Raw genomic sequence first — 13,061 nt, forward strand, 5'->3', positions numbered from 1 at the left:
ATAGCACAGGAATCCTCGGAGACCCACAGCAGCTGAACAATGGAGGGCGGAGAGGCTGGAGGCCCCCTTGGAGGAGCTGGAAGTGGGTAAGAGAGATCTTCCCTCCCTCCCCTAAAGACTGGGATTGCTACGTGGGAGGCTCCGAGAGGGGAGGAGCAGCGGAGGGGTCCTGCATCTGCAGGACCACCCACGACTCCCACGGCTGTGCAGCCCAGATGGAAGCCCTCTAATGGGGGGGAAGCTTCATGGGTTGACCTCAGCAAGCCAAGACCCCAGGAGAGCAGATAGCGAGAGCTGATTGGGAAACCGAGTCTGGGTGTGAGAGAAGGTGCCCCTCCCTCCCCCAACCCGTGCTGTGCGGGTGATCTGAGGTGAAGGCAGGGCACTCAGAATATGCGCTCTTGACCCCCATCTAGTGGTCAGGGGCTGTAACTGCAACTGAAAAATAGCACCATGGGGAAGACCCGTCATTTTTCCAGCATCCATCAATTCATCAAATCTCCAGACCAGAGGGGAAACAAGCACCCAGAATTATGCTCTGAGTACTCAGAAATAAGTAAACTAAATGAAAATGAATTTAGAATAGCTACAGTCAAAAAACTCAATGAGGTAAAGGAAAATATAGAGAAACAAGTCAATGAGTTCTGGAGTTACTTCACAAAAGAGATTGAAACTATAAAGAAGAATCAATCAGAAATACTAGAGATGAAAAATACAATGCGCAAGATAAAACAGAATATGGATTCCCTGAATGCCCATGTAGATGCCATAGAGGAGCAAATCAGCATAATCGAAGATAGACAGGTTGAATGTCTCCAGACAGAGGAAAAGAGAGAATTAAGAATAAAAAGGAATGAAGAAAATCTCTGAGAAATAGTTGACTCAATGAGGAAATGCAATATAAGAATAATTCGAATCCCCGAGGGGGACGAAAAGGAGAATGGAGCAGAAAGTGTGCTCAAAGGAATAATAGTAGAGAACTTCCCAAATCTAGAGAATGAGAGAGAAATATGTGTGGAGGAAGCTTTCGGGTCTCTTAGATATGTCAATGTAAAAAGACCTACCGCAAGGCATATAGTAGTAAAACTGGCAAAAGTGAATGACAAAGAAAGAATACTCAGGGCAGCAAGGCAGAAGAAAATAACCTACAAAGGAACCCCTATCAGACTTTCAGCAGATTTCTCTGCAGAAACCTTACAAGCTAGGAGAGATTGGAATGACATATTCAAAACTTTAAAAGATAACAATCTTCAGCCAAGAATACTCTATCCAGCAAAAATATCCTTTAGATATGAGGGAGAAATTAAATCTTTCCCAGACAAACAAAAGCTAAGGGACTTCGTAGCCATGAGACCACCCCCCCCCCCACAAGAAATACTCAAGAAGGCCCTCATACCTGAAAAAAGAAAAAAAGGGAGAAAGGGGTCACAAAACACAGAATAAAGAGATAAGTAGATAGAATCAGAATAGGATAGCAAATATACAACTATAACATTAGGATAAAGGGAAGGAAAACACCAAAAACAAAGACAATCTTATCACTTTAACCACAAACTCACAACACAAGTTGGAATAAGAGATGACAATAATAACTTAGGAGGGAAGGAGGAAAGGGACTGAATCAGTTCAGGCTAAGGAAATAAGAGGCCACCAGAAAATGGACTATGTTATACACAAGATTGTGAATACAAACTTCAGGGTAGCCACTAACCTTAAAAACAGAAGAGAGACACAAAAAATAAGGAAGGAAATAAAAAACTGCAGATGTCAATGGGTAGGCCAAAACACACAGGACAAGAAACAAAGGTAATGCAGGAAAAGCAGAAAATGAGTGACAGAATGACAGCATTAAGCCCTCATGCATCGATAATCACCCTCAATGTAAACAGACTGAACTCTCCAATAACAAGACACAGAGTGGCAAGATGGATTAAAGAACAAGATCCAACAATCTGTTGCCTCCAGGAAACACACCTCAGCTGCAACAACAAACACAGGCTCAGAGTGAAGGGGTGGGAGACGATAATCCAAGCTAATGGTAAACAAAAGAAAGCAGGTGTTGCAATACTTACATCAGACAAAGTAGATTTCAAGATAAGGCAGGTAAAGAGAGACATAGAGGATCAGTATATAATGATCAAAGGGACACTACATCAAGAAGAAATAATGCTTATAAGTATCTATGCACCTAACACAGAAGCACCAAAGTTCATAAAGCAACTATTAACAAACCTAAAAGAAGATATTAAAAATAACTCAATAATAGTAGGGAACCTCAACACCTCACTCACATCATTGGACAGATCATCCAGACAGAAAATCAACAAGGAAACGGTGGAATTAAATGAAAAGCTAAAACAGTTTGACTTAATAGACATATATAGAACACTCCAACCAAAAACAGCAGAATACACATTCTTCTCAAGTGCACATGGAACATTCTCAAGGATAGACCATATGTTGGGAAACAAGGCAAGCCTCTATAAATTTTAAAAAACTGAAGTAATAGCAAGCATCTTCTCCAATCATAATACTATAAAGCTAGAAATTAATTACAAGAAAAAAGCTGAGAAAGGGACAAAGATGTGGAGACTAGACAATATGCTATTGAACAAGCAATGGATCATTGAAGAAATCAAAAAATATCTGGAGACAAATGAAAATGATAACATGTCATACCAACTCATATGGGATACAGCAAAAGCTGTATTAAGAGGGAAATTCATCGCAATACAAGCACACGTTAACAAACAAGAAAAATCCCAAATAAGCAACCTCAAATTACACCTAACTGAATTAGAGAAAGAAGAACAAACAAAGCCCAAAGTCAGCAAAAGGAGAGAAATAATAAAAATCAGAGCAGAAATAAATGCTATTGAAACAAAAAAGGCAGTAGAAAGGATCAATGAAACAAAGAGCCAGTTTGTTGAGAAGATAAATAAAATTGACAAACCCCTAGCCAGTCTTATGAAGAAAAAAAGAGAGAAAGCTCAAATAAACAAAATCTGAAATGAAAGAGGAGAAATAACAACAGACTCCGCAGAAATACAATGGGTTATAAGAGAATACTATGAAAAACTATATGCTAACAAAATGGATAACCTAGAGGAAATGGATAAATTCTTAGACTTTTACAATCTCCCAAAGCTAAGTCAAGAAGAAGCAGACAGTCTGAACAGACCAATCACAAGCAAGGAGATTGAAACAGCAATCAAAATCATCCCAAAGAATAAAACCCCAGGACCAGAGGGCTTTCCTGGGGAATTCTACCAAATTTTCAGAGGATTTAATACCTATACCTTTCAAGCTATTCCAAAAATTTAGGGAGGATGGAACACTTCCTAACACATTCTATGAGGCCAACATCACGCTCATACCAAAGCCTGACAAGGACAACACGAAAAAGGAGAACTACAGGCCAATATCGCTGATGAACATAGATTTCAAAAATTCTCAACAAAATTTTGGCAACTCGAATTCAGCAATACATCAAAAGGATCATACATCATGATCAAGTGGGATTCATACCAGGGACTCAGGGATGTTTCAACATCCGCAAGTCAATCAACGTGATACACCATATCAACAAATTGAGGAATAAAAACCACATGATCATCTCAATAGATGCAGAGAAAGCATTTAACAAGATCCAACAGCCATTTATAATAAAAACTCTGAACAAAATGGGGATGGAAGGAAATTACCACAACATAAAAAAGGCCATATATGACAAACCCACAGCCAACATCATACTCAATGGGCAAAAACTGAGCGCCATCCCCCTGAAAACAGGAACGAGACAAGGATGCCCTCTATCACCACTCTTATTTAACGTAGTACTGGAGGTTTTGGCCAGAGCAATTAGGCAAGAGAAAGGAATAAAAGGAATCCAAATAGGGAGGGAAGAAGTGAAACTCTCACTGTTTGCAGATGACATGATCTTATATATAGAAAACCCCAAAGAATCCATTGGAAAACTTTTAGAAATAATCAACAACTACAGCAAAGTTGCAGGATATAAAATCAACTTACATAAATCAGTAGCATTTCTATACTCTAATGAACTAACAGAAAAAGAACTCAAGAACACAATACCATTCACAATTGCAACAAAAAAGAATAAAATACCTCAGGGTCCTCGGGGTGAATTTAACTAAGGAACTGAAGGACCTATACAACGAAAACTACAAGGCTTTCCTGAAAGAAATGGGGATGAGGACATAAAGAGATGGAAAGACATTCCATGTACATGGATTAGAAGAATAAACATAGTTAAAATGTCCATACTACCTAAAGCAATCTACAGATTCAATGCAATCCCAAAATCCCAATGACGTTCTTTACGGAAATAGAACAAAGAATCCTAAAATTCATATGGGGCAACAAAAGACCCTGAATTGCTAACGCAATCCTGAGTAAGAAGAACAAAGCCGGAGGCATCACAATCCCTGACTTCAAAACATACTACAAAGCTACAGTAATCAAAACAGCATGGTACTGGTACAAAAACAGGTGCACAGATCAATGGAACAGAATTGAAAGCCCAGAAATAAAACCACACATCTATGGACAGCTAATCTTCGACAAAGGAGCTGAGGGCCTACAATGGAGAAAAGAAAGTCTTTTCAACAAATGGTGCTGGGAAAACTGGAAAGCCACATGTAAAAGAATGAAAATTGACCATTCACAAAAATAAACTCTAAATGGATCAAAGACCTAAAGGTCAGACCTGAAACCATAAGGCTTCTAGAGGAAAATGTAGGCAGTACACTCTTTGACATCAGTATTAAAAGGATCTTTTCAGACACCATGTCTTCTCAGAGAAGGGGAACAACAGAAAGAATAAACAAATGGGACCTCATCAAACTAAAGAGCTTCTTCAAGGCAAATGAAAACAGGATTGAAACAAAAAGACAACCCACTAATTGGGAAAAAATATTTGCAAGTCATATATCCGACAAAGGGTTAATCTCCATAATATATAAAGAACTCACACAACTCAACAACAAAAAATCAAACAACCTGATCAAAAAATGGGCAGGAGACATGAACAGACATTTCTCCAAAGAAGATATACGGACAGCCAATAGGTACATGAAAAGATGTTCATCATCACTGATCATCAGGGAAATGCAAATCAAAACTACACTAAGATATAACCTTACACCCGTTAGAATGGCAAAAATATCCAAAACAAAAAGTAACAAGTGTTGGAGAGGTTGTGGAGAAAAAGGATCCCTCATGTACTGCAGGTGGGAGTGCAAATCAGTGCAGCCACTATGGAAAACAGTATGGAGGCTTCTCAAAAAACTAAAAATAGAAATACCATATGACCCAGCCATGCCACTACTGCGTACCTATCCAAAGAACTTGAAATCAGGAATTCCAAAAGTCCCATGCATCCTTATGTTCATTGCAGCATTATTTACAATAGCTAAGATGTGGAAGCAACCTAAATGTCCATCAACAGATGATTGGATAAAGAAGATATGGTGTATAGATATACAATGGAATATTACTCGGCCATAAAAAAGAATAAAATCCTCCCATTTGCAACAACATGGATGGACCTTGAGGGAATTATGTTAAGTGAAATAAGCCAGATAGAGAAGGACAATCTCTGTACAACTCCACTCATATGAGGAATTTAAACATGTGGACAAAGAGAACAGATGAGGGGCTACCAGGGGAAAAGGGGGGTGGGGGTTGGGCACAAAGGGTGAAGGGGTGCACCTACAACACGACCGACAAACAATAATGTACAACTGAAATTTCACAAGATTGTGAACTATCATAAACTCAATAAAAAAAAATAAAAATAAAATAACCACAAAAAAACAACCATGGGATGATCCTTGACTCCCCTCTCACTCTCACCCCACATTCAACTGATAAGCAAATTCTGGCAGCTCTATGTCCAGAACTGACCACATTTTATAATCTCCACTTCTACTACCCTGTTTGAAGCCATGATCTTTTGCCAGTTGTAATAGCTTTCTAACCGATCTCTCTGCTTCTATCCTTACCCCCGCTCTAAGCTCTATTTTCAACATAAAAGCCAGAGAATTCTTGTTAAATTCAAAGTCAAATCATGTTAGTCCTCTGTTCAAAATCCTCTAATGGCTTCCCAGCTCACTCACAGCAAAAGTCAAAGTCGCTATAATAGCCTACTGGACCCTATATGATCTGACCCCATTACCTCTCTAATCTCATCTCCTACTACCTCCCCTTTGCACACTTTTTGGCAGTCAATTCTGGCTATTCCTCAAAAGCACCAAACATATTTCAGCTTTCCCCACAAAATATAATTTAGAAATCACAAAGTTTAAGAATCACTAGGCTAGACTAAAAGAGCTATAAATAGAAATTCTATTTCCAGATATCTAGGTATTCAAAGTAATCTACCCATAACTACGAAGTTCCCTAGCCAGTGAACGAGATTACATAAAGAAAAGCATCTTCCAAAAGCTGCAATCTCAATTATTTAACTAAGCCTATATCTTACAAAAAATCAGTTAGTGGGGCTGGCCCCGTGGCCAAGGGGTTAAGTTCACTTTGGCGGCCCAGGGTTTCACCAGTTCAGATCCTGGATGCCGACATGGCACCGCTCATCAAGCCATGTCGAGGTGGCGTCCCACATGCCACAAGTAGAAGGACCCACAACTATATGCTCGGGGGCTTTGGGGAGAAAAAGGAACAATAAAATCTTAAAAAAAAAAAATCAGCTAGTTGTCTGGAATGTTGTAGACAAACTAATCAGTTGGCAAGATTTTTTTTTAAATAAAAATTTAATTACTAAAAAAAGAGTAAGAATATGGATTAAGATTTCCTATTTGGTAATAGTATAAATATATAAATTCTTATTTGCTAAACTGTAAAAGACTACAGTGTGATATACAACTACCTGCTCTGTAAACAAGTTCTACTCAATGCAGCTGGTCTGCAAACTGTGTATTACTGGACTGTTTTGAAATAAGAAGCTTGCGTAAGAATGCAATTCAATACACTGCTTCCTTCATGAAGAAGATTTTGCTCTGGAAAAATTTCAGATGAACTAAACAATGTGCTTGCTAATGTAAATGTTTTACATTCTGGTACAAGCCCCTATCACACTCCAGGCTGGTTAACATTTCCTACACTGGCACAGGTCCATGAATCATACTTTGGGTAGCACTGCTCTAAATCATCTCCTGGGTCTTTAATTCAAGTCTACGTGATATTTTTTTAACACTTTCTACATGCAAGGTCAGAGTTTCTGTGCCATTTCCCATTCTGCAACTTATTGGAATTAATATGTATCTTGTTTTCTAGATATCATCCAGTCTCCTGATTTATATTACAGAATTTTAATGCTGGTCTGAAAGAAGGCTTTAAAAAAAGAAAGAAAGAAGGCTTTAACATCTAAGAACAGTAGCAAACATAAGCATTTTTAATTAAGAGATTCAAAATTATAATTTTAAAATAGATTATATAATAGCACTTCAGAAAGGTGAGATTCAGCAATATATTAGCTTTGAAAAATTTGTTTTATTTTGAAAGAGATATAAAATCATCCACTTTTCAACACTAACCTAAATATTCCATCAGCTGTTCAGCAGTTATGATTTCCATCATCGGTGGAAGTTTCACCTGAAAAACAAAGTATTTTTTCTATAAAATCAAATGTTTTAGGTGACTAAAGTGTTTCTTCAGTCAGAAACACAAGTATGTATGCATATATAGGTATCTCTTATATGTATGCATTAACATTCACATTATTAAAATCTTTATAAATAATCTTTATAAAACATAAAATCAATCCTATCAAGATAAAATTTACAGGGTGATACAAGATCTCACAGAGACATTGAGAACTCTGTTTTCAAAGCCAAGTGCTATGCCTTTCACAACCCACCATGATTATCATTAGGCACCTGCAACAGCATCCTGCATGATAGAAAATGTGGTTAAAGGACAGGAAGAGGCACTAAATGTGTTGTGACAGGTCACCCACAGAGCAGTTTTACTGAGGACAAGCTTGAATACAGCTCAATATTCCATTACTTCAGTCTACCTTGGCCATTTTTATCGTTGAATGGCTACAATGAATACAGTAGTAAAATATTAGTCATTCACTGAAGAATTCAAACTGTATGATTCCACCTGTAAAGTTTGAAAACAGGCAAAAATTAGGGGCCGGCCCCGTGGCTGAGTGGTTAAGTTTGCACACTCTGCTTTGGCAACCCACGGTTTCGCCTGTTTGGATCCTGGGTGTGGACATGACACTCCTCATGAGGCCATACTGAGGTGGCGTCCCACATGCCACAACTAGAAGGACCCACAACTAAAATATACAACTATGTACTGGGGGGATTGGGGGAGAAAAAAAGCAGAAAAAAAAAAGAAGATTGGCAACAGTTGTTAGCTCAGGTGCCAATCTCTAAAAAAAAAAAAATTGGCAAAATTAAACTATATTGTTTAGAGCTACAAACTTGGTGCTAAAACTATAAAGAAAAGTAAGGAAATGGATACTATAAAACTCAGGATTATGGTTAGCCTCAGGGGTAAGGAGTTCTAGTTGGAAAGGGGCATATAAGAGGGTTCTGGGGTGCTGGCAATGCTCTATTTCTTTCTTTCTAATTTACTTTTAAAGATTTTATTTTTCCTTTTTCTCCCCAAAACCCCCCCGTACATAGTTGTATAGTTTTAGTTGTGGGTCCTTCTAGTTGTGGCCTGTGGGATGCCATCCCAGCATGGCCTGATGAGCAATGCCATGTCCACGCCCAGGATCCGAACTGAAGAAACTCTGGGCCGCCGAAGCAGAGTGCGCGAACTTAACCACTCGGCAAGGGGGCCGGCCCCAATGCTCTATTTCTTGACTTGCATGGTAGTTCCACTGCTGTTTGCTTTATGATTTGTTAAACTGGACATATCTGTTTTATATACTTTTCTGTATGTATTATCTTTCACAATAAAAAAGTTAAAAGTAGATACATTATAATCATATTTAAGTTTGTAAAGTTAATTCAGCTGCAACACTAGTTTAAAATAATTTTTCAAATTAATTATCAGATTAGTTACAGAGATATTACAGCCGATAATTGTAAATATTTTAACAGACTTATTCAAAAGCATACTCCATGGCACATTCATAGAATAGGAGAAAAATAAATACTGTAGGATGGAAACTCAAACAAAGTAATTAGTACATCAGTGATAGGAGAATAGCAACATAACATAAATCAGCAATTTCTCCAACAATTCCCCCAAGTGTTGAAGAAGGTGCTCTGGGTGTTTGTGTTACTAAATGTGGTAATCACATGTCACAATTTTCTGTTTGTTTTAATCAATGAATAAAATAAGATCTAAAAAAGATCCCTATAAAATAAAACAGTTTGAGACCCTTGGAGAGCATACATGACAGTTGATGCTTACGACTTAGTCATCAAGCAGATTTAACACTCAGTGAAAACCAAGAGATGCCATGGAGGTTTTGATCATTACCTGATTCTAAATTATTTTTACTTTCTTTGACATGTTTTTTTGAAGTTTTAGGTTTACAGAAAAATTGAGCAGAAAGTACAGAGAGTTTCCACATATGATGTATTTTTTAATTGAAACTCATCAGCAATTTATGGTCCCCTGCTTGTTTTTCTAAGTAAAGTTTCATTGGAACACAGCCACTTTCATTTGTTTATATATTGTCTTTGGCTGCTTTTGCACTACAATAGCAGAGATGAATCTTTGCAACAGGGACCATATGGCCCAGAAGGCCTAAAATATTTACTATCTGATCCTTTACAGAAAGTTTGCTGATGCCTGCTTTAGATAATTGTAACTTACTATATAATATTTTATCAAGGTGCTTCAGTACCACTTTTGAAAGGTCTGATATTTAACCCAGTAGTTTATATTCACTGTAAATGTTTATACTTTGAACAATTGTCAGACCAATCCAGAAGTCCCATTTACACCTAATAATGTTTCTTAAACAAAATAAGACCTACACATTCTTTTATTCCAGACAGATTCACTGCAGAAATACATTCACCAGAAAATTCCATAAACAAATAGCTTATTCTCTGCTTTGGTTAATGTAGTAGGCCTACAATAAAACTGTCAAAATAAGAAGCCAAGGGACTAACAAGTATATGTTTTTGGGAAATAACATTCTACAATCCTAGATTTCTACAAACAGATGATTTCAGGGTTTAGCCTTGAAATTTCCAAATAATAACTGTCTACCATGTCTTGCTTCAAACCTTTGAAATAGGAAATGACTACTTCTATACTGATTTTAGAAGTAGGACAACAAATACACAAATATTTTAAGCGACATTCACAAGCATACTCAGTGGTATATTCGTTTCCTGAATCTTGGCCAATAAAATATTCTGGATGTTCACTAATACAAGGGACAAAAAGAGTGTAATAGTGAAGAAATGCCTGCCTCCCACTAATACTTCGGAGCCATCAACACATCTTAATTGTTTTTTAACCACAAAATGACCTTCCTGAAAGCTTGCTTCTCTTTTTGCTTTCCTCTACCACCATCACCCCAAAAGCAAGTGCCAAAGGTTTTGTTAATGATCCTAAAACTTTCACTCCTTTGTCTCTTTAGATTTTATTAAATAAGAAACAGGGCCCCGTGGCCGAGTGGTTAAGTTCGCACACTTCGCTTCGGCAGCCCAGGGTTTTGCCGGTTCAGATCCTGGGTGCAGACATGGCACTGCTCCTCAAACCATGCTGAGATGGCATCCCTCATGCCACAACTAGAAGGACCCAACCCACAACTAAAAATACACAACGATGTACCAGGGGCCTTTGTGAGAAAAAGGAAAAATAAAATCTTTAAAAAAACAACAACAAAAAAAACCCAGAGGGGGCAGGGCCTGGCAGCCTAGTGGTTAAGTTCAGTGTGCTCCACTTTGGTGGCCTGGGTTCAGTTCCCAGGCGTGGACACACACCACTCATCTGTCAATGGCCATGCTGTAGAGGCGGCTTGCAAACAAAAAGAGGAAGACTGGCAGTGGATGTTAGCTCAGGGTGAATCTTCCTCAGAAAAACAAAAACAAAAACCCAAAACCAACAACAGAAAAACCACACCAGGGTGGGCAGAGGCTGAAATGGAATGTTTGGCTCATCATCTGTTTTCCCATTTTTATAAGTAATAAACACACTTGCAAAACCTAAAAAGAGCTGTGTGCCTACTTCAGGAAAAAGGGAATATGAGAAAATTTGTGATTGTAACATTCCTACAAATCAGGAAATTAAAAACATAAAAGTAAAACCTAGTCAGAAGCAAGAAGAGATGTCTGTGAAAAGGGTACGAGAAAAGAAAAGCTATCAAGGAGGAAGGGAAAACTAGAGCAAAAACTCATTCCTGGCAAGAGGCTCACCCTCATGGTGCCTCACTCTGCAAGTGATAATGAGACAGATGGTAGGTCCACTTGAACTTCTTTGAATTTTCTGTTAATGGCCTTTTGCTCAGTTTGCTATTGAGTTTCCCATCTTTTTCTTTCTAATTTATAAAGCTCTTTGTAAATTAAGAAATTAGCCTTAGACACATAATCTGGCAAATAGTTCCCTCAGCCTGTGGTGTATGTTTGATTTAGCTCCCAGTGAGTTTTTTGGGGGGTATGCAGGGACAGGGATCTTTTTGCCCCCCCCCCCCTTTTTCCCTACAGAATCAAATGTATCAATCCTAATTTGACGTGGAGTAGGAGATGGTCTCATATCCTACTAAGCAAACAGAGAGGGAAAAAAATTTTCTACCCAAAAGGGTTAGGAGGAGCGGAGATGAGCTTATAGCATCTTAAATCAGAACAGTACATTCTTTCTTGTACTAAAATGCTATGTAATGATTACATATTACAATATTACATGTTCTGTATCACAATGTACAGTATAAATTATATACATATTTTTGAGTGTGTAGGCCTCAGAACCTATAACATATTTTCTATAAGAAAACAAAAGTATAACAAAGCAGGGACTCCCTCTATTATTAAAGTAATACCTTCATCAACATAAAAATATTAAGGCAGAAACTTTTAAAAATGTTTCATAATGCAAATAAATCTTACACAAAAGCAGAAAAATAATAGCATAGGGGCTGGCCCGGTGGCGCAGTGGTTAAGTATGCACATTCCACTTTGGCAGCCAGGGGTTCGCTGGTTCAGATCCCGGGTTCAGACATGGCTCCGCTTGGCAAGCCATGTTGTGGTAGGCTTCCCACACATAAAGTGGAGGAAGATGGGCACAGATGTTAGCTCAGGGTCAATCTTCCTCAGCAAAAAGAGGAGGATTGGCAGCAGATGTTAGCTCAGGGCTAATCTTCCTCAAAAGAAAAAAAAAGAAAAAGAAAAATAATAGCATAATGAACTTCCAGGTACCCATTACTCAACTTCAACATTTATAACCTAAGGCCAGTATCATCAGAAACTGAATTTTATATATCTTCTGACTTGTTGATTTTTATAAACACATATAATTAAATGGGTCACAGCCCTGAAATATACCTATAAATGGCATTGTTTTTGATAGATAAAATGAAAGAGAAAGGGAAAACTATAAAAAACACCAAATATAGTCTAAAGTAAAGAAGCAAAATAAAAATGTATTCCAAGACATAAATGAGGGTAAATTTACCTGGTGTCAGTAAAACAGAATTAGAAATTTGAGCTTGAATTAAATTTAATGAATAGATTTCCATCTTGATTTGTTGGATTATCACAGCTCGACTATTTTACAGATTATGAATGATCACCTACTCTCGACCAGTCCTAAACCAACTTTTAATTAAAACTCCAACAATTCCAACTTGGTACTTACCCTGTTTGATAATTTTATTTTATTTTTTAAATCTCTTTTAGAGATTGGCACCTGAGCTAACAGCTGTTGCCAATCTTTTTTTTTTTTTCTGACCAAATCCCCTCAGTACACAGTTGTATATTCTAGTTGCGGATCCTTCCAGTTGTGGCATGTGGCACACCGCCTCAACATGGCCTAATGAGCGGTGCCATGTCCACACCCAGGGTCCGAACCCTGGGCCGTGGAAGTGGAGCATGCAAACTTAACCA

The 13,061-nt window shown here is 37.9% G+C and overlaps 1 protein-coding gene across 2 annotated transcripts in view; it reads right to left on the bottom strand.

Annotated features, from left to right (window-relative positions):
* MINDY2 (MINDY lysine 48 deubiquitinase 2) overlaps positions 1-13,061 on the bottom strand; it is a 69,776-nt gene that overhangs the window by 49,209 nt on the left and 7,506 nt on the right. For both annotated transcript variants that reach the window (XM_023616637.2, XM_023616617.2), the window contains exon 2: positions 7,572-7,629. In XM_023616637.2, coding sequence (XP_023472405.2) covers positions 7,572-7,629 — 58 coding nt within the window. The remainder of the gene's footprint in view (positions 1-7,571; positions 7,630-13,061) is intronic.

The sequence above is a fragment of the Equus caballus genome, chromosome 1, assembly GCF_041296265.1.
Source record: "Equus caballus isolate H_3958 breed thoroughbred chromosome 1, TB-T2T, whole genome shotgun sequence".
Classification (NCBI taxonomy): Eukaryota; Metazoa; Chordata; class Mammalia; order Perissodactyla; family Equidae; genus Equus; species Equus caballus.